This window comes from Brassica oleracea, chromosome C3, assembly GCF_000695525.1.
Source record: "Brassica oleracea var. oleracea cultivar TO1000 chromosome C3, BOL, whole genome shotgun sequence".
In the NCBI taxonomy this organism is placed as follows: Eukaryota; Viridiplantae; Streptophyta; class Magnoliopsida; order Brassicales; family Brassicaceae; genus Brassica; species Brassica oleracea.
In genome coordinates, this window is record NC_027750.1 from 7,576,092 (window position 1) to 7,598,894 (window position 22,803).

Here is a 22,803-nt window from a genome sequence, read left to right on the forward strand (position 1 = left end):
ATTTTGAGATTAAGGATGGAGATAAATATACCTAACAGATATTGGGTCATCGTCATAACTACTAAAGGTAACAAATATCTTTCTTCTCTCAAACTAAATAAGTATAGTATCTAGTAATATAAACATATTATTATGAAGAGCTTATGATGAAAAGACATGCATAAGAAAAAGATGACAAAATTATAAATGAGTGGTAAACCTGAAGTTTACTCATATATAGCCATCTCCAATAATGTTATTCACATTATTGTGAAATGTTGAAAAACCCGAAGTTTTTCACATATAGCATGTCAAGAAAATAAAGGAAACCATCATGGTGATGAATCATCAAACAAGTTCACTATATATGATTTCTTTAAGCAGACCCCAAATTAAGATCTCACTCTAAAGGATTTGAAACTTAATTCATCCCAAATGAGAAAACTGAATATGTTATTGGTTATAGAGTGGGATTCAGTACGAGATTTTAGACATGGAGTGTCATCATCACGAGAGGCAGAATTAAAGAATCCTAGTAAGTGGAACATTGAAAAAATTATGTTCGCACTCGAAAAAGAACTTGATAAAGTAAATTCAAATAAGATGATCCCCATGATCGGGTGAAAATATGCAATTGTGCATGTAATAAAGACATATACAATCCAGAGGGATAAAGTATATGGATAATTAGAAATATGCTCGCAAGTTTGCTAGAAGCATATGATAAGCTGATGGAATGAGATATGTGAAATGGATTACAATGAAAAGTAGGATAATCCTTTTACAAAATGCCTGCCAGACATTTTGATGAAATAATGAAATCTCATATTCCAGCTGAAAATGCTCCAATAAGAAAATAGTGTCCTAAAAAAACGATATATAAGTCTATGGCACGCTAGAGACGTGATAAACCATTTTGGTTCCAATGAGTCCTCGAAAAGGAGTAAATCTATGAATAGAGGATGAATCTCATGATGAGACCGTTGATATGGATAATATTACAGTCAGGTACCTGGGTAAATCATTGATGATGATAAAGAGATCTCGATTAACCATATCAGTACTGATAAAAAGATGAAACCAAAAAGAAAATAGATTGTCGACAATAAATGAAAAAGCGCTATATAAATAAGGATTATGAATCTACCTCTATGTATGAGGGTAGAGTGAATTGATTGGCCATCAATTCGATATAAAGCTCGTTAGAAGAACGAGAGATTTTTGGACCAAAAGTCCAAGGTATATATTTCTCCAGAAAATGAAATGAAAGATGACCTTGAGGTATGAAAAACGGTTTGTTCCAAGGTCCCTGGAGAAATTTTAAAATAGATGCAGTATATTGAAATGTCTGGCAGGACATAAACGAGTTGGATTGCATCTTGATATTTAGTAGTCCCTGGAGAGTTAAAGATGCTCTCGGGAATGTATAAAACTCTGGAAGAGTTAGAACAAGCCACGTATATAAGGTATCTTGAACCAGTAACTGGTAATATGTTTACGGCACGATTTGCCGATTGCCATTTTAATGAGGATGAATTTCCAGCGTTAGGGGGAGGAATTGGTAGAATTCCTAAAGAGATTACTTGGTGTACACCGTCGTTGTTACACCTTGATCTCCCTACGAATCAAGGAGAGCTGGAACTTCAGAAAATTGTGCATTTGCATAATTTGGCAAACCAGTTACCAAATGTGTTCACAGATACGACATGATATATCCTCTGAAAATGTTCCATCAAGAGTTGATGTTCCTAAATAACAAACTGATGGTAACAAAATGAATGAGCCTAGGGTTCAGTTAAAGAGGGGGAGACTAGCGGGTTCTAGAGATAAAAATCCCTGAAAGAAATTGGTTGAAAAAAGTTGCAAGGTTCCTGAAGAACCTGATACTGAAAAATGTCTGAAAGAAGACATAAGTGGAAAGGTTCAAAAAGAACCTGATACTGAAAGATGTCTGAAAGAAGGCATAAATGGTAAGGTTCGAGAAGAACCTGATATTATAAGATGTCTGAAAGAAGGCATAAGTGGAAAGGTTCCAAAAGAACCTGATACTGAAAAATGTTTGAAAGAAGTCATAGATGAAAAAGGTCAAGATGAACCAAATAAAGATGATCCGGATGACGAAAAGGAGAGAGGAGTGGCAGAAGGCCATTCAAATTGAATTATTCTCCCTAAATAAAAGGAATGTCTTTGGACCTATAGTCATAACGCCTGAGAATATAAATCTTGTTGGGTATAAGTGGGTATTCGTGAGAAAAGTAACACGATATAAAGCCTGATTAATTGTCCAAAGATTTTCTCAGAGACCGGGAATTGATTTTGAGGAAACGTATTTTCCGGTAATGGATGCAATTACTTTTAGATTTTGATGAGCCTAACGGCGTCTAAAAATCTTAAAATGCATCTCATGGACGTTGTGACTGCGTATTTGTATGGATCGTTGGATAATGATATATATATATATATATGTATATATGTATGTATATGAAACTCCCTGAGGGATTGAAAATGCCAGGGGCATTGAAAGAAAAATCCAGGGAGATTTGTTCGGTCAGTTACAGCGATCACTATATGGATTATAAAGAAATCGTCATCTGGCTTTGTGATCATTGCTGTATATGTAGATGACCTGGACATAATTGGAACTCAAAAGGAGGTTGATGATGCTCGAACTCATATGAAAGAGGAGTTTGAAATGAAAGATCTCGGAAAGACAAAGTTTTGTCTTGGGCTCCAAATAGAGGATCTCCGAGAAAAAATAATTGGACATCAATCAAATCATACGAAAAGGTTATTGAAACACTTTTGTATGAATAAAGCGACTCCTTTGAGTACTCCCATGGTAAATAGATCTCTAGATGTTGAAAGAGATGTTTAAAAGATCCTGGTAAAATCTTATATAAATAAGTACTTTGGAGATGCTAATGGTAATAAAGCATATATGAGCTTATATATATATTGCGAGTTGTGTTTGATTAAATATACTTTTAGACACTAATATCTTTGTGAGATATAGCTCATTTCCTATTTATGGAAATTAGAACGGCGTCGAGAACATATCCGTTCTCTCCAAGGTACAGTTGATTTAGGGTTGATTTATTATAGAAAACCCGAGTTTGGTATGGTTTGTTTTGCAGATGCATGATACTTATCAGATCCTTATAAGGTTCGATCGCAAACCGGCTATGTTTTTACAATTGGTGGAACCGCGATCACTTGGCGGTCCCAGAAACAAACTCTGGTTGCAACTTCTTCAAATCATGAAGAAACTATTGCGCTTCACGAAACATGTCGAGAATGTGTGTGGCTTCGGTCAATAAGTCACCACATACAAGAATCAAGCGGAATAGTTAACGAGAAAGAGTCGACGAAAGTATTTGAAGACAATTCGGCTTGTGTCGCTCACCTCAAAGAAGACTACATCAAAAGCGACAAAACAAAGCATATACCTCCGAGATTTTTCTCATACATAAGGGAGTTCGAGAAAAATAAAGAGGTGGACATCGAGTATGTACGGTCATGCGACAGTCTGGCTGACTTGTTCACAAAAGCTCTTCCGACTACAACATTCCGAAAACACGTTTATGGTATCGGAATGCGGCATTTGCGTGATCTGTGACGAGAAAGCTAGTTCCACTATTTTTAGGGGGAGATTACGGCAGTGTACTCTTTTTCCTAGTCATGGTTTTTGTCCCAATAGATTTTTCCATAACAAGGTTTTTAACGAGGCACTACGTAATGCTAGATGGATAATCAAGGGGGAGTGTTACGAGATAACTTTAAGTTTGGCTAATGATTATCCACTAGACATACTCCCTTCGTTTCAATATAGATGATGTTTTAGAAGGTTTGTTTTGTTTCAATTTACATGAAGTTTTGAGATTTTAAGGTTAACTTTAACTTTATTGAAAACTGTTCAACCAATTAGATTTTACCGTCTTTTTTATAATTGGTTAACCGATTTTAAAATTATATCTTTAAAATATTTTTCTAAGAAATATAATTTTCTTAATCTTTGTGTACTATTACAAAACATCAAGTATTATGAAACGGATGGAGTATTATATTATTAACTAAATAAATATCTGAACATTAACCGACCTTACCTCCCTATATATATTGTTCGTTTGTGTACAAGAAAATTAATGAAAGACTTCAGCTTTTACTCTTTTCCTCTCGTCACTTTTGATCACATAAGAAAGTTCAATAATAAATATTCATCTCTCGTTCTCACTTACAAAGACCACAAAGCTTTGTCTTTATAAATTATTAATACACAACATATTCGTTAATATATTCATTTTTACATTATTGGAGGATGAGACCCTGGAGAAGAAAGAAGGTGAGCGAGCAGAGGGAGTGGTTCTTGAAAAACGGCAGCACTTTCCTACAAGAACTCATCGCAGATTCCAACGGTATTTCAAACCCGATCCGGTTCTTCTCTTCGGATCAAATCCTCAAGGCCACGGATCGATTCCATCCAAACTGCTTTATCTCTCGTCACAGATTCTTCACCTGGTACAAGGGCGTCATCGAAGACCGACCTTACGCGATCAAGAAATTCACAGATTCATGGTTTTCAGAAGAGAGTGAGCGAGAGGTTTACAACGACATCGTCTTATCTTCTCGGGTAAGCAACCATAGTAGCTTTCTCAAACTTTTAGGATGCTCTCTCGAGTTTCCACTTCCGGTTATTGTATTCGAATACCCAGAGAATGAAGTTTTGAACGAGCGAGGAGCTTGCGTCGTTGACGGCACGTTATTGCCTTGGAAAGTTCGCTTGAAGATTGCCAAGGAGGTGGCCAGTGCTGTGACTTATCTCCACACGGCTTTCCCTAGGATTATTATTCACAGAGATATCAAGCCGACTAATGTTTTCTTGGATAAGAACTGGAATGCTAAGCTGACTGATTTCACGTTTTCGGTATCACTCCCTGTGGGGAAGTCATGGATTAAGGATAAAGTGGTGGGAACTTTCGGTTACATAGATCCGGTTTACTTCTCCAGGGGTTTAGTGACGGAATACACAGATGTGTTCAGTTTTGGAATCTTTATGTTCGTTCTTTTGTTGGGAAAACCGGCAAGTTTCCCTGGATCAGATGGGTATCATTGTAATATTCTTGATTATGTGAAGGATCTACAGGAGAGAGGAGAACCTGTTGAATTCGTGGGTGGTTCGAACGATATGATGCCTGGTCAGATGAAAATGTTTCTCGATCTGGCACTGAGATGCTGCAAGGAGAGGAGTGAAGACAGGCCAAAGATGATTTTGGTAGCAAAAGAGATTAAGCTACTAGCAAAAGGATCCCATGATTGTTCTGAGGATGGTCAAATTTAAGATTTTTGAGATTATGCTCATATTCGGGTTGTGTATTGCTGGATTTCTAATTTTTAAGAGTTTTTGTTTTCTTTGATCAAAAAAAAAAAAAAAAAAAAAAAAAAAAAAAAAAAAAAAAAAAAAAAAAAAAGAGTTTTTGTTTTCTAAAACATCTCTCTTATTCAGGACAAAACATCATTTTTAGGTATATAATCTGTATTATGCTCATATATGTGTGCCTTATTTAAGACAAACAAAAAAATCATTTTCGAGCTATCAGATGTACATGCTTTGCCACAGTAAGTTTTATATAGGTTTCCATTAACATTTTATTTTTCGTATAGTTACTATTGCTAGTTCTAGTATTTGTTTTGTTAAAAAGTGTTGTTCTAAGTTTCTGTCTCATAGTCAGGTAATGATAAAAGTGTTGTACATGCTTTGCCACAGTAAGTTTTGAATGGTGATGATAATGTAGTGTGTGAAAGCAAGGTATGAAACTGTCTCATAGTCAGGTAATGTATGATTGTTTACTGGTATAAAACAGAACTGATCCAATCCAATCTTTATGACAGTCACATAAGATATATACTTTATATACTTTGCAAAATAATACATGCAAAACACTTGCAATAAATCTGGATAACTTATTCCCAGAGATATGCAGTTTTCAGCACAAAGTGATTGAGAGAGTTGCACGGAAACATAACATTGAAAGATCTGAAACAAGAGGTGGTGATAGACTGATAGATAGTGACCCACAATACTAAAAGTCTACAACAATAGCCAAAAGACCAACAATACTACAACGATAACCAAAAGATAGACGTTTTTATTTTCTTCTGATCTTTCGGAAAAGACCTCACAAAATAATCAAATTAACAGCTAACACCCGTTGTGTTACGAAAAAAAAGTGTTACAAAAAAACAGCTAACACCCGCCGCGTTTTGATAGTCATGCAACCTCATCAGTTAACAACATACAAAAAGAAATATTTAATCATGTCACTCTCACATACGGCCGCGAGCTATAATCAAATGTTTTTCTATCCATCGCATCTTACAACTAATCGCATCAGTTAATTACAAAATCAACAGAGAAAATAATTCTAAATCATTAGAATTCTAACGACATAAACTCATAATCTGCAAAGAATTAGCCACACAACAAAACAAACAATAAACTGAGATTTGAGATTAATTGTAAATCGCAGGTCGTAGCTATATGTAAAAAGGTCATTATTAAACTTCAAAACCGAAAACTGTCCTAATATTCTTTAATCTTTAATCTAATTAATTAGTCTCTCACTCTCACAAATATCTTTTGTGTAGGCCCTTGTGAAGGTCTCCATTTGAGTGCAGCCTAACGAACCAGCCTGTAAAGTAGGTACAGAGAAGAAAATCTGCAGAAACTTCCACTTCAAAAGTCTCTTGTCTTTTTCCCTTTTCAGTCTCTACTCTCTAGCAGTTGGTCGATTCATGTTCGTCCCAAAACACATTCCCACCCAAATTAGGTTTCTCATCATGTGAATCCAAACATCCCAATTCATTGAGCAATCTCAAACAACACCTCTTCTTCCCTTCCAAACTGTGATTCTTATTGGCATTGGGATTAGATTTAGGGATTTACTAAAAAACAATGGTGTTCATTACAAGACCACTTGTTCTTCTTGTTCTGTTCCTCTCTTGTTCTGCCTTGTACACTCCGCCAGATAACTACCTAATCTCTTGTGGCTCGTCGCAGAACATAACCTTCCAAGGCAGAACCTTCGTTCCAGAGTCTCTCTTCCTCAAAACCGGAAACTCCTCCGTAGCAGCATCAACCAACTCCAACTCCAGCAATATCTCCATCTACCAAACCGCTTGCGTCTTCTCCGGTTTAGCTTCGTACCGGTTCAAAATCGCATCACCGGGCCGACATTGGATCCGCCTCCATTTCTCCCCAATCAAAAACTACACCTGGAACCTAACCTCCGCTTCGATCACAGTCCTAACCGACGACTTCGTCCTCTTGAACAACGTCTCGCTCAGTAACCAAATCTTCAAGGAGTACACAGTCAACGTCGCCACAGACTCCTTAACGCTGACTTTCATCCCTTCGAACAGCTACTCCGTGGCGTTCGTCAACGCGATCGAAGTCGTCTCTGTTCCGGACACCCTTATCCCCGACCAAGCCACAACTCTAAACCCTTCCTCTCCCGTCGCTCTCTCCCACCTCGCGTTCGAAACAGTCTACAGGCTAAACATGGGAGGACCGTTGCTGACTCCGGAGAACGACACGTTGGGGAGACGATGGGAGAACGACGCGGAGTATCTCCACGTGAACAGCTCCGTTCTCGTAGTAACAGCTAACCCATCTTCTATCAGATACTCTGTCTCCGCGACGCAGGAAACAGCTCCCAACATGGTTTACGCTACTGCTGATATGATGGGAGAAGATGCCAACGTGGCGTCTCCGAGTTTTAACTTGACTTGGGTTCTCCCTGTAGATCCGAGTTTCAGCTACTTTGTTCGTGTACACTTCTGCGATATCGTGAGTCAAGCGATGAACACGCTAGTGTTCAATCTTTACGTGAATGATGATCTCGCTCACAGGAGTCTTGACCTGTCTTCGTTGACTAACGGTCTCAGAGTTCCGTACTTTGACGATTACGTCACCCACACGTCTGGTGAGTCTTTGACCGTTAGCGTTGGGCCTGACTCTCTAGCTGATATCACCAACGCGACTATGAGTGGGTTAGAGGTTTTGAAGATTAGTAACGACGCTAAGAGCTTAAGCGGCGTTTCTTCAGTTAAGTCTCTTATCCTCCCTGGAGAAGGTTCCATCAAGAAAGTTGTTATCATCGGCTCCGCGGTTGTTGCGGTTACATCGGTTCTGTTGATCGCGGTTTGCTGCTATTGCTGTTTAGCTGCTTCGAGGAAGAAAAGTCTTCAAGAAGGCGGTAACGGTAACGGTAAGGGTAACGGACATCCGTGGCTGCCGTTACCTTTATACGGACTCTCTCAGACTTCTCACAAGAGCAACACGGCGAGCTGCATTTCGTTGGCCTCCACGCATCTCGGCCGCTGCTTTATGTTCCAAGAAATCATGGAGGCTACCAACAAGTTCGACGAGTGCTCGCTGCTCGGTGTTGGCGGGTTCGGCCGGGTTTATAGAGGGACGTTAGAAGACGGGACGAAAGTCGCTGTCAAGAGAGGAAACCCGAGGTCGGAACAAGGCATGGCTGAGTTCAGAACCGAGATCGAAATGCTGTCGAAACTCAGGCACAGACACCTCGTCTCGCTGATCGGGTACTGCGACGAGAGATCGGAGATGATTCTTGTATACGAATACATGGCGAACGGACCGCTGAGGAGTCATCTCTACGGAGGTGAGCTTCCTCCGCTGTCGTGGAAACAAAGACTCGAGGTTTGCATCGGTGCAGCGAGGGGGTTGCATTACCTGCACACCGGCGGGGCATCGGAGGGCATCATACACCGCGACGTGAAGACTACTAACATCTTACTAGACGAGAATCTAGTGGCGAAGGTCGCGGATTTTGGTTTATCCAAAACCGGACCTTCGCTTGATCAAACTCATGTGAGCACTGCGGTTAAAGGAAGCTTTGGGTATCTCGACCCGGAGTACTTCAGGAGACAGCAGTTAACCGAGAAGTCAGACGTGTACTCGTTCGGGGTTGTTCTGATGGAAGTGCTCTGTTGTAGACCGGCTTTAAACCCGGTTTTGCCGAGGGAGCAAGTGAACATAGCTGAATGGGCAATGGTTTGGCAGAAGAAGGGTCTTCTTGATCAGATCATGGACGGTAACTTAACCGGGAAAGTGAACACTGCGTCTTTGAAGAAATTTGGTGAAACGGCTGAGAAGTGTTTAGAGGAGTATGGAGTGGATAGGCCGTCGATGGGAGATGTGTTGTGGAACTTGGAGTACGCGTTGCAGCTGGAAGAAACGTCTTCGGCTTTAATGGAGGCTGATGATAATAGTACAAACCATATTCATGGGATTCCGATGGCGCCAATGGAGTCGTTTGATAATAGTATGAGTATAGTTGATAGAGGAGGAGTAAACTCGGGGACAGGGACAGGGACAGGGACTGATGATGATGCGACTACGAGTGCTGTGTTTTCGCAGCTTGTTCATCCTCGTGGAAGGTAGAAGAAGACAAAAGCATTTGGTTAGACATTGTTTGTTTCGTAATTTACAGAAAATAACAGATATCTATATGACTTCCAAAAATTTTCGTTCTGATATTTGTTTCGAATTTTGTAGAATTGGTTATGAAATATAGTGAGTTCTGATGTTTTAAAGCAATCAAAGATCAGAATGTGATTATCTATATTTTAACTGTTTTGTATTTCATTATCATTTTCCTCTAAATAAAAAGTATAGCTTTTTTAACATTCAGAATTTCAATTCGATTCAGTTTTTATACTACTGCGTATAAATGTTTATGAAGCTCAAGTTTCAAATCTTCTTTAATTGCATTACATAAGTGTGACGACGCCATTTCAGAGAATTTTGGATACTCACAAGTCACAAGTAGGCATATATGTGTGTTTCTAAATTCTAAGTTAATTGTAACTAAACACAATATCCAAACGAAATCTGAAAAAAAAAACTCAAATCCAATCCAAACCATTTTAAAAATAATCTCGAAATTAGATTTAAGGACCACATATTTTGGGTATCAGGTATAAACCGAACTGAAATCCGAAGTAGTACCCGAAATTATCTTAAGTTAATAAAACATATTTATCCATTTTACATATATAACTTAATGTATTTAGATATCTATCTATACTATATTTATGAAGTGATTTTGTTAATTTATTATATTTTTCATGATTTTCGGTAATTTTGCTTATTTATCGTATTTTTAGTTAATTCATTATTTTAAATAATATTTCTAATATAATTTTTGATTATTTAGTTACATACGTTTAATATTTATTTGTTAGTACAACTTTAAATAAATATCTCAAAAGCATGAAAATAATTTATTCTAATGAGTTTGATATATATCTATTTACATACTTTTGTAAAATTATTAAATCCGCAACTGCGGGCAAAACACATAATTTATCTCCAACAAATTTCTATTATAAAGTAATACTATATTTTTTTTTTTTTTTTTTGAATGAATGTAAAATTTATTCAATCAAAAACGTTTTTACATCAAGTGCTACTATTTTGATCTATAAACACAAGATTCAAAAGGATAAACAAACGTATTTAAACTCTTGTCTCAAACCATTTGCATAATCCCTCCTCAAGATATTTCTTCCCCTTCCCTTTCACCAGAAGCAACTTCAATCTGATTTGCTTGTCAACCATTTTGACCATAATGTTCTCATCTTTCAATTGTTCTCCATGCCTGCGGTCATTTCTTTCTCTCCATAAGCTATGCACTAAAGCTTGGAATGTGTAGCGGATGAGAAACATCTCTGTGGATTTCTCCCTTGGTTGAGAAATGAACTCAATGATCTCCCTCCAAATTTCAGTATAATTTGCATACATCAACCCCTCTACCAGTTTTTTCCAGACTTTCGCAGAGTATCTACAAGCGAAGAACAGATGTTGGCATGATTCTTGCTCAACTTGACACAGCACACATAACCCATTTACAGAGCTGTCCCATTGCTTTATCCTATCACATGTTTGTAATCGATTCCTTATGGCAACCCAAACAAGGAAAGAGTATTTTGGGGTAGAATAAGGAAACCAAACCCCTCTGCTCCAATTACAAATTGGATATGATTGCCTCATATTCAGCCAAGTGAGTTTCGTAGAGAATCTCTTTGAGTACTTTCCATTGTCATGCTTCCAAAGAGGCTGATCTTCCTGAGCATTTATCCTTCTTCTCACAACTTCAATCTCATCCTCAATATCATTTAACCTCTGAACCCGATGCCTTCTTCTTCGATGATGGCTAATAACCTCAGCTACTGTCTCATTTTTCATGATCCCCAAATCAATACACCCTTCTCTACCTCTGAGGAATATTGTCAAGTGTCCCAGACTAGACCAATCGTCATACCAGAAATAAGTATTTCTCCCATTATTAACTTCCATCCTGTGATACAACATAGCCAGATCCCTCACCTTCAATAATTTTTTCCACATCCAAGATCCAGCAACAGAGCTAATGTTGACAGACCAAAAAGATCCCTTTCTTATCAGATAACAATGAACCCATCTTACCCATAATGAAGCTCGATTAGATGATAATCTCCATATCAGCTTTAGACACAGCACAATGTTGACTTCCTTAAGCGGTCTTATTCCCAATCCCCCCTCATTTTTTGGCAAACAAAGATCCTTCCAACTTACTTTTGCTTTGCTCGTCTTTAGCTCAGGCCCCGACCACAAGAAAGCAGAACAGAGACTTTCGATCTCCTTTAAACAGCTGCTTGGGAGTCTAAAAGCCGAGAGCCAGAAGTTAGCTAAACTTGTGATGACTGAGTTAATCAGTTGCAGCCTACCTGCATGCGATAAGAATCTCCCTGTCCATGACTTCATTCTCTTCCTCACTTTCTCAACCAACGGCATATAATCATTCACCGACATTCTTCTAGTAACCAGGGGAAGACCGAGATATCTCACCGGAAGATTACCTGATTCAAACGGAAATCTGGTCAAGATGTCTCTCTCTATATCCTCAGGAATACCAGCTGTGAAGAGAGTAGACTTCTCAAGACTTATCTTAAGCCCCGACATTACTGCAAACTCTTCAAAGATCTCTAACACCCTCTCAATTGATCTTTTGGTACCTTCTGTGAATACTAGGAGATCATCTGCGAAGCATAAGTGGGTTAAGAGGATATTCTTACATCTCGGGTGATAACCTATCTGCTTCCTCTCCGCTGCTGTATCTAGCATATGTGACAACACATTCATGCAGATTACAAATAGATAAGGTGAAAGTGCACATCCTTGTCTCAATCCCCTCTTACTCTGAAAGAAACCAGCAAGCTCCCCATTAACTTGAACAGAAAAAGAAGGAGTGCATACACATAATTCAATCCAGTGTATGAATTGATCCGGCATGTTGAGGGCACGTAAAGTGTTGAGCAGAAACGACCAGTTAACAGAATCAAATGCCTTCGCTATATCAATCTTCATAGCACACCTTGGAGAAACATCCTCCTTATGATAATCTTTGACAATCTCAGTTGCTAGCAGTAGATTTTCCACCAACAATCTATCTTTTACGAAAGCAGACTGATTATAAGAGATGCACTGAGGAAGTGTACCTTTTAACCGGTTTGCAATGATCTTTGATATTACTTTGTACAACACATTGCAACATGAGATTGGTCTATAATCCTTCATCTCTACTGCACTGTTCTTCTTAGGAATAAGAGCTAGGATGGTAGTGTTTAACCCCTTAGGCAGAAACCCTTTACTGAAAAATGATTTAACCGCTGTGGTGAAATCTTGACCAATAATACTCCATGCTGCTTTGAAAAACTCCACTGTGTATCCATCTGGTCCAGGAGACTTATTACTAGGCATTTTGAACAGCACCTCTTTAATCTCTTCATCTGTTACCAATTTGATCAACTGGTTTCTGTCTTCTTCAGAACAACGAAATTTTACAATCTCCTGCATCTCTCCCACAGTTACCCTTCTGATCTCCGTTGGTTCATAGGTAAGGAAGTCATTGAAGAATCTTTCAGCTTCTTTCTTAATCTCTTCTTGAGTTTTCACAATATTACCCGAGGAACACTTGATCTCTCTTATTGTATTCGCCATCTCTCTTAGTTTTGCTGCATTGTGAAAGACTTTATTGTTTCTATCTCCTAAATGCAACCAGTGCATTTTCGATTGCTGCTTAAGAACTTTCTCCTCAATATCAGAAATTCTACTCCATCTTTCAGCTGCATAAAGTTCCTCCTTTATGTTACTTTGTGTAGGATCCAAGAACAACCTTTCCTGCTTCCCACATAAATCCAGATAGGCTTCTTTAACCCTCAGAGATAACCTTCCCATCTTCTCCTTACTTAAGTTTCTAATCAGAGGCTTCAAGGCCTTCAAATACTTCGAGAAACGAAATAAGGCAGATGTAGACTGAAATAAAGTCTGATTTTCCTTCCAGAAATCTTCCATCATCTTCAAAAATTCTGGCATTTCTGCAACAGCATTTGTGAATTTAAAAGGTCTACGCTTCCCCACTGCTTCTGCTTTCAAATGAAACCTTCCACGCAAGTGATCTGAACAACCTCCCGCTTCAAATACTCCATAAGCTTGTGTGCGTTGAGTAATCCACGTATCATTAACTAAAAAACGATCCAATTTTTTACAAATAAGACCTTCTTCCCTCTTATTGCACCAAGTGTATTTTGGACCTTGACAACCCAAATCAGTGAGATTGCAATATTGAACAATACTGTCGAATTCTCTCATCCCTACATTGATAACCCATGAATCCTGATAGCTCGAGTGCTCCTCTCCTTCAAGTATCTCATTGAAATCTCCCATTATGATCCACTGCTTATTCTTGAATAATGGTGAATCCTGATGGGCTTTGATATCTCCCCACAGCTCCCTTCTTTCTTCCACTGTATTCTCTGCGTAGACAAAAGAGCAAAAGAACTCCTCTGTCTCTCCTTCTGCAAGCACTGATACTGTCACTATTTGGCTTGATTTAAAAACCGGCGTCAAGCGAACTTGTGAACTCCACAGTATCCAGATTCTCCCTTTTCTACTAAACTCATAATTATCAATGATAGACCATCCACTAAACATCGTCGAAACAATTTGCTGAGCTTTCTTCTCCTTTACTCTAGTTTCCAATAAACCTCCGAACTGTAATCCTCTTGAATGAATCCAACTCCGAACCACTTCCTGTTTTGATCTTTTATTGAACCCCCTCATATTCCAGAAGAACCCTGTCATTTAGAAAGATTTGTGTACTCTGAAATAACTCTATGTAATGTTTTTGATCTTCGCGGCAAGGAAGGTCTGAGCTTTGATGCACTTGCCAAGTCAGGCCAGTTCTCTTGTGTATTCTGTATACCCGCAATACCCTGATTCTGAATTCCCACTACACTTCTCTTCTCTGCATTTCCCTCATTAGTGCTTTCATCTGCCCCTTTTTTAAACCCTTCTTGCTCCTCATTTTTCTTGTTATTAACCTCTTCTATAATCTCTTCTTCAATACTCAGTATCTCTTCTATCTCTACTATTTCCTCCATTTCTTCTTTCTCTACTGACTCTTCTATCTCCTTTATCTCATTTTCCTTTTCACCTTGTTCATCTACCTCCATTAGAGGCGAAAACCGAGATGGAGACATAATTACCACCTCACCATACTTAAGATTTTTACTTGCCTTCCCTGGTGTAGCATCCAACCAGCCTTCATCTATTTCACCTTCCTCCTTATCCTCCATTACTCCTTTTTTCCTTCCAGACTTCTCATTCTTCTCCCCTTTCTCATTTGTTTCTTCAACATCAATCTCCTTCTCCTTAACTGCTTCATCCTTCTTATTCATACCACAAGCTTTGTCTACATGCCCCCACTTGCCACACGATCTACATCTTAATGGCAGCCATGGATATATGAACTCAACTAATGATGACTTCCCATTCTTCGTGAAGTTTATTTTATCAGGTAACTCCTTTGATAAGTCAACATTAACAAACACCTTCGCTAGCTTGAAATTGGAGCAAGCAGCTGTCTCTGGATGCAATCTAACTGGAAATCCCGCTGCACTTGTAATAAAACTCAATCCTTGCCATGAGAACATGTTCATCGGAACGTTCTTAAGATACACCCACATTGGAATAGACTTAATCTCCGGTTTCTCTCTCAGCTCATCTGGTGTCCATTTAGTCACCACCAGTGGGATGTTTCCTATATTCCACATCCCGCGCCTTAGAATTCTAGCTCTCATTGCTGGACTTGAAACTTTGAATTTCATTGTTGTATCATCCACCGAGTATACTTCAATCTGCTTCGATTCTCCCTGAGCCCATATTCTGTTTACTATAGCATGAACTCTAGCAATATGTGGAGCAGTATCCAGAAATTTACCAATCAGATAGTCCTCCCATAAGAGATTCGCCTTATCAATAATATCATCTGGAACTTCTATCGTCTTCTCTCCCTCCCTTTCTGTGATCTTCAGATCATATTTTTTCAAAACCTTCTTCTCCTGTGCTACTTCAATCCATGATCCCCCATTTCCAGATCCCCTCGAAAGGTTCCCCGGTATCCCTTCCGTCCTCACCGTTTCTTTTCCAACTCCCAAACTTCCTTCACGAACCTTCATACTCCCCGATCCCTCCAAAATAGTTTCCGTACCCTCGATCTCGTTCTGTTTCACCTGACTAGCCTTAACCCCCATCGGAGATCTTGGTAGTCCCGGCGGATCCGCCGTATCCATCGTCGAAAGTTTCAATCGCCAAATCGCCTTTTTTTTTTCGCCTATCCCAAAACGATAACTTGTGTGGGTTAAACAGGCTTTTTACACCCTTATTTTTAGACGCTGTCCCCACCCCCGAAGGGGCCCCCTTGCAAGAAATCCCCAAAGCCGGCGTTCAGTACTGGCCGTAGCCCACCTGACGTCGGACAGGGATTTTTTACGGTTTCAGTCCGTCCCCGGCCCTTCGAGTGTCGAACCTGCGACCTCTCGGACTCGTGTGTGAGAAACAGCTGCAGTACTGCCACTAGGCCACCTGAGTGTTCTCCTTTAAAATTTTGCTTTAAACTGATTTAATGCTTTCAACTTCTTAGATTTTTCTTTTTTGTAAGACGCTTGGCTAGTTTTTTATTTGTATCAAATTTTTGCTTTCAACTTTTTAGATAGCTTGGCTAATTTTTTATTTGTATCAAAATTTTAGAATAATTTAAGGTATTTAGATATAACCCAATCTGAACTGAACACGAGAAATATCTAACCGAATCCGATCTAAAATTTAGAAAAATATGAATGTGATTTTTGAGCATAGTCTCATAAACGGAAGCAAATTCGAACCTGAGCGCCCAAGTCTCCTCACAAGCACAACATGTTTAGGAAGAACAATTTTTTAAAAAATTACAAAATAATGCGGTGAGCGTGGATCGAACACGCGACCTTCAGATCTTCAGTCTGACGCTCTCCCAACTGAGCTATCCCCGCTTCTGTTATCTGCATTTTATAACTAAAAGATTTGTTAATTGATGGTTTATTTCATCTACCGCAGTGTTTATAAATATTACATAATCATTAACAATGATTAGCTTAGTACAAACTGGAATACATGGTGGATAATACATTGCATAAGTGGTACATAGTGAGGTTAATCCAACACTTATTTATACTTAAAAACCTCCAGCAGAAGCTAGTGCTCTCTGGTATTATTCTTCTGTGAATCCAAGCTTTTATATGATTCTTTACTTCCTGCAGATGATTCCATTACCAGAAGACGCTCCACGGGTACAATCCATAGTAGCATATTCAATCTCTGACTTAACGGAATCAATCTCTGCTTGTGATCCAGAGAAAATGCAAGTTTTACAGTCATTGGAGAGGAGAGATGAGGTCTTGAAGCTGTCTTCACCACCAACCACTGGCATTGCGACTCCAGGTTTAGCCGGATTCTGGAAGTCCGGTTTGTAGGTTCGTCCCAAGATTCCATCGACATTTGGTGAAAGGTTAAAGAATTTGAACTGAACCTCGAGATGAGCAAAACAATCGTCTGATGGTACTTTGTAGCTGTGGATCCTGTCGTCCTCTTTTGTCACTGGAACAACATTAACCATGATCTCGGCCTTGTCTTTGATTGTCACGATCACGCTGTTTCTCATTGTCACTCTCTCGATCTTGATGTCCTTGTTTGGTGAGTACCTGGTTTTAAAACAAAACATTTAGGTTTCAAACATTCAAGAATCTTGAAAACATTTTTGGAACTGAGGCTAACCAGGTGGCGAGAGTTTCTTCGGGGACAGATAGATCTTGGCCATCGAAAGTGAACTTGAGATGGTCTACTTCGCTGTCCCAGGTGGCGGATTTGGCGGCATCGAGAGAGAACTTGTGGGAGTTGAAGAGGAATCCGAGAGCTTGGATCCATGTGAAGTCTCTGGCACGACCAGCGGGTCTGTGGCCAATGAACCTACCGTTGATCTGAAGGTCAGAGTCAGAGACGAGGCTGAACTCTTCATTGCTCTTTCCATGGAAGTAGAACACAATGCCGTCTCCTCCAATGAACCTCGGGTCATAACAAGCTGATCCAGGTTTGTTACAGTTTGGTTTCCTCACTATACAATAATAACATATGATTCATTATACTTGAAAAGAATCCAATAGAGGGTATACGAAACATATGTGAGGAAACTTGTGTGACAAGGAACAAAAAAATTTACTGCGGCAGTGGGCGCTGCAAGTGGGTCCATCGCAATCGGCGTAGCAAACTTTGTTCTTTGAATTCATAACGGTTGTGCTTGGACATTCTTCTGGGCATTGAATAGTCTTGTAGTAGCACCGAGATTTAGGGTTGGCACAGTAAACTCCAGCTGCCTTGGCTTGCAAGAAACAAGTTGCAGCCACAAGAGAAATCACAAGCAAAAGGGTTTTTGAGATCTCCATCTTTGTATCCTTATTTAAAATTCGAGGAGAGAGTTGAATGTGTTGGTAATGATGAGGTTGTGAATTTATAGGAATGAAAGTCAAATGCTTGCTTAATGAAGGGGCTATTATGTTAATTGATTATTGAGGTTGTGTGCCTATGGACGAACTTCACGGTGACAACATCAACAATTGCACTTAACGTTTTTTTTTTTAACTTCGTTAATTCAACGTAAAAGTATGACTATTTCTCCAATTTAAGCATCGTTTAAGAGTGATTTTGTAATAAAGACAAACTGTATAGTATAATCCTAATATATAATTCTTAGAAGCAACAAAAGAAGTAAACAATAAAAATTCAGTCAAAATTTAAAAGAAGTTATATAATACTTTTGCATTGTTAAAAAACAAAAGAATTAGAAAAGAAAGTAGAATGATCAACATTTCTCGGTCCTCATAAATAAAACAATTGCATTTTGTTATAAATGTGTTAGTATATAATCTGTGACCTGCTAGAATCTTCTGATGTTCGTTCACGTACGGGTGTTATTCCAGGGATGATATATATTGATATTACATGTGAAATTTTTTTACAGAAAAAATAAAAGGCAGCACAAAATATCACCGTGAATTTTGCTCTCTTCAGTTTTGTCCGGATCACATGGTTAACTAAAACAAACTAACAGTTCAAAGTAAAGGTCTAATTTTTGTTTGTTTCACGTGTCATTCCCTTGTACAATGAGCTTCAAAATATGCGATTTAGAGAACGTTCTCTTAAGTCAATAACTTCTCTTTAACAAGAACTATCTCACACTCAAATAAATTTCCTTTTAAAATTCACAAGATCTATATTCGAATATAATACATATTAAGTATATAACTAGAAAATGACTACTTAGTCTACTTTGAGTAACATGAATTTGTTAGAGAATTTGTTTTCTCCTTACGGCCAAAATATACTTTAGGATGAACTTAATTACTCAAAGCTTTTCCGTAGATTCATCGCTTATTAAGGGAGCCCATAAAAGGTGGAGAATTTTGAGGCAGACCAAAGAGACATTAGGTGGAACATCGACTAAACATAGTCCTTTGAGTGTAAGGTTTTCAAGCTGTAGAGAGGTGTACAAGATTTTGGGCAACTCCATATTGACCAATTTTTTGATGTAGTAATCGTTGAGATTTTAAAAGTGTAGGCACTCTACCTATGAGATTTAATTTGGTAACGCATACCACAAACCCGAATGCAGTTCTAGCTGAGGACTTAGAGTCCGGATCACTGCCATTATACCTAATTGTTCAACCTCTTTCCAAAGAGCGCCACCGGTTTGACAAAAGACTCATTGTTAGCACATCGTTACTAGGAAGCGAATACAGTATCTCCAGTAGCAAATTAAGGAAGATATCCTAACCTAATTTGAATCAAGGAAGAAAGACCCAAAAAATATTAAAAGAGAATGCGGTGAGCGTGGATCGAACACGCGACCTTCAGATCTTCAGTCTGACGCTCTCCCAACTGAGCTATCCCCGCAATCGAATTAGATTCCATACACAATATATAAGACAAATGTACCAAAGCACAACTATAGAGATGAAGGAAACGGCAAAACCTTATAGACACGTTGTTTACTATCGTTTTTGAAATGTTAGGCAAAATGCTTCATCAAAACTGTCATATAATCTCATTAGTGCTGGTTTGCCAAGTAAAATTAAAAATTTGCAAGTTGAATTTTTTTCTTCAATACAAGTTAGACGACAATTATAGTTTATTAATTTGTTTTCTTCATATTCTTGTGAGATTCTGCAACAATGTATCCAAATCGTCATTTCTGACAAAAAAGATCCAAATCTTCACGAACTCAAATCAATATACAAAAATTAAGAATCTCATTGATGTTAGACTAATAATTAGATCATTTTGTATCGTTACAATTTTTTTCGTCAACATCAAACGAATAGTTTAGACCTTTCGGCTCTCGTCAATGATAAACCATAGCTAAGTTGAGAGTTGCATCAAAAAAAAAAAAAAAATTGAGAGTTGCACTGATATGGGCAGCCCTCCAATCAGAATTGATCTTTTCCGTAGAACTAATTATATATAAGCGACAGCCAACCTGCAAGATTTCTATAGTTTGTTTAGAATTAGAAGCATTGATAAAGGTTCTACTAATTATATATAAGCGATAGCCAACCTGCAAAGATTTCTATAGTTTGTTTAGAAGCATTGATAATGAACCTTTTCTATATTCAAAAGTTGCTACAGTTTACTGAATGCTAGGAAGCAGCAATGGTCGGCCAGCTTGGACATTTCAGTTTTTAGATGTTTATGTTGAATCGTTTTTGGTGTAGTCAAGCAGTTGATAATTTTGTCCTGACAGTATATTCAAAGCACTCTGTTTCAAAATGCAAGATTGTTGATGTTTACAGTTTCAAAAGCATCTTGACCTTTTGTAATTTGTACGTTAAATAAGATTCATTTTACATCATTCGTTCGCTTCCTCATATTCAGTGTTAGACATACGACATACCAAATGAACGGTTTTGCTGGAAAACTTAACCATGAATCATAAAATGACGTGATTTAAGTTAACTATGTTGGCTCACTCGCTACATAATTTAATTCCGTTGCTAATCTCCTCTTTGAGATACCTGACACCACTAATTAACCTTAAAAAAATTGACTATATCTACGTTTTCGTTGATATTTCGTGCCTATATGGAGTCCTTTTATTTTCTAAGAGTGCTCTGCTTAACTGCACCACATTGTAGTCCTTTTATTTTCTAATTCAATGCATTTGCCGTTCAAAAAAGACAACGATATACGTTTGTACCAAATTTGGACCGAAGCTAAATCATAACATAAAGGCACGAATTTGCCAAAAAAAAAAAAAATTGTGGCAAAAAGCCACATTTCGTGGCTATTTTAGCTCACTAAAGCTATCCGCCAAGTGCTCACAAACTACCAAACCAATCCATCCCATGATTAGCCTATGAGTTAACCATGCCACCTCGCATCACTGCACTGGAGTAGGAAAAACTTCAAACCGTAGAGGCTTTGCCATATCAATGCGAAGATGCATAGCTTCACCACCGCATCTGCTGGAACTACAAGCACATATCCAACTATCCACCGTAGAAAACCCTACCAAGACAGCAAATCAATGAGAACTCCAATACCACTAGAATTCAATGTTTCATTCTCTGATTCTACGGTACTTACTTTTTACAGAGCCTTCAGTGGGAGGTTTTCATAGGTTCTCTCATCTAAAAAATATAAAGATGAAAGAGAAGAAAAATGAGTATCTTATTAGGTTATTCATGATATACTTCTAAAATATGTACCATTTTCAATTGTTTATTTTTCTGTAATTTCAAAATTTAAATAAATAATTAAATTATATCAAAATATGGATATTTTTGTTTCTATACCCTGTTTAAGAAATTATGGGCTGGCAAATCTCTTAGGCACATTATTGTTTAGGGGTTTTTGCAAATATGACTCAAAACTTGAAATCAAACACAAAACTAACCTATGTTTCTTTTGGAACTTTGATTTGCCTCTTTCATCCCTAAAGTTCAGATTATTCACGAAAATACCACCATTTTTTTTAAATGCATATTTTACCCTATCACCCTCATCTTCCTCAAGTATTCACAATATTGTCATTGTCATCAATACACCAACTACCATGAACAACCAATTTGAAGCTCTTAATGCACCTAAAAATCGATTTACACTCTTTCTTTCTCAATTCTTATGAAGTAAAAACAACATCTCTTTCACTTTCTCTCCATATTCATCCATAAAAACCCAAGATTTTGATTCTAAAATTTTTATGGTTCATAGAGCCATTGAAGCTTACGATTCTTGGTGGGTCACTTTTGTTTGAGATTCTAGGTGCTTAAAGAAGACTTATGTGTGCTAGACAAGTTATCTCACTGGTTGAAACTATGAAATCGGTTTTTTTCCCAGATTTGTTCGTCCAGACGACTTACCTGTAAGTCGTCTGGCTGTAGACGACTTACCTGTAAGTCGTCTGGCTGTAAACGACTTACATGGAAGTGTTCTGGTCAATGCAGAGGTTAGTTTTGCAATTGACTTTTAAATGTGTTTTTATAGACGACTTCCATGTAAGTCGTCTAGGGTAAACGGGTTAGTTTTGCATTTGACCGGATTGTGTCAGAAATTTGACTTTTCCTGGACGACTTCCACGTAAGTCGTCCAGTAGAAAATTAAAAAATCAATATTTTGTTATATCTAGACGACTTACATGGAAGTCGTCTCAGGTTAGTTTTGCAACTGAAAAATAAAACAAAAAAAAATTATTTTTTTCTAGATGACTTACACGGAAGTCATCCGTCCGACGACTTACACGGAAGTCGTCCGTCCGACGAATTACATTGAAGTCGTCCATGATTTTATTTTGAGATTCTGGTCAAACCTTGCTTATCTTGGACGACTTTCGTGTAAGTCGTCTAGAAAAAAATAATTTTTTTGTTTTATTTTTCAATTATAAAACTAACTTGAGACGACTTCCATGTAAGTCATCTAGGTATAACAAAATGTTGACTTTTTAATTTTCTACTGGACGACTTAAGTCGTCCAGGAAAAGTCAAATTTCTGACACAATCCGATCAAATGCAAAACTAACATGTTTTTCCTAGACGTAAGTCGTCTCGAGTTTTTCTTTTAACAAACAAAGATGGACGACTTCCATGTAAGTCATCTAGGTTAAAATCAATTGCAAAACTACCCTAAATGGATGACTTCCTAGAAGTCTACCAGACGACCTCCGTGGAAGTCGTCTGCGTCAATGTTTAATAAACTTTCATTTTCTCTAAAATTGTAAAGAATTTTTAATTTTTTTTGTTAATTCTTGTATATTAGTCAATATTGGGGCTACTGAATGAAATTTATAACCTAATTGGTGATATTTATGAGGTTACCAACATTCATGCTTAGTAAAGTTT

General features: G+C 38.0%; 3 protein-coding genes and 2 non-coding genes across 5 annotated transcripts; 2 read left to right on the plus strand and 3 right to left on the minus strand.

Annotated features, from left to right (window-relative positions):
* Positions 1–4,135: 4,135 nt before the first annotated feature.
* On the plus strand, positions 4,136–5,407 carry LOC106329326 (non-functional pseudokinase ZED1-like). Its single transcript, XM_013767966.1, has one exon. It carries the CDS (start codon positions 4,295–4,297, stop codon positions 5,312–5,314), a length of 1,020 nt encoding a protein of 339 aa, XP_013623420.1. The 5' UTR covers positions 4,136–4,294; the 3' UTR covers positions 5,315–5,407.
* A 1,258-nt stretch (positions 5,408–6,665) lies between these two features.
* On the plus strand, positions 6,666–9,598 carry LOC106335867 (receptor-like protein kinase THESEUS 1). Its single transcript, XM_013774522.1, has one exon. It carries the CDS (start codon positions 6,929–6,931, stop codon positions 9,440–9,442), a length of 2,514 nt encoding a protein of 837 aa, XP_013629976.1. The 5' UTR covers positions 6,666–6,928; the 3' UTR covers positions 9,443–9,598.
* Positions 9,599–16,337: 6,739 nt separating this feature from the next.
* Positions 16,338–16,410, minus strand: TRNAF-GAA. Its single transcript has one exon. It is a non-coding gene; the product is annotated as a tRNA-Phe (tRNA).
* A 66-nt stretch (positions 16,411–16,476) lies between these two features.
* On the minus strand, positions 16,477–17,874 carry LOC106333445. Its single transcript, XM_013771887.1, has 3 exons — positions 17,634–17,874; positions 17,192–17,528; positions 16,477–17,118 (listed from the first exon to the last, which is right to left on the minus strand). The coding sequence occupies exons 1-3, from the start codon at positions 17,854–17,856 to the stop codon at positions 16,665–16,667; spliced, it is 1,014 nt and encodes a 337-aa protein (XP_013627341.1). The 5' UTR covers positions 17,857–17,874; the 3' UTR covers positions 16,477–16,664.
* Positions 17,875–19,290: 1,416 nt separating this feature from the next.
* TRNAF-GAA lies at positions 19,291–19,363 on the minus strand. The gene has a single exon. It is a non-coding gene; the product is annotated as a tRNA-Phe (tRNA).
* Between the last annotated feature and the right edge of the window lie 3,440 nt (positions 19,364–22,803).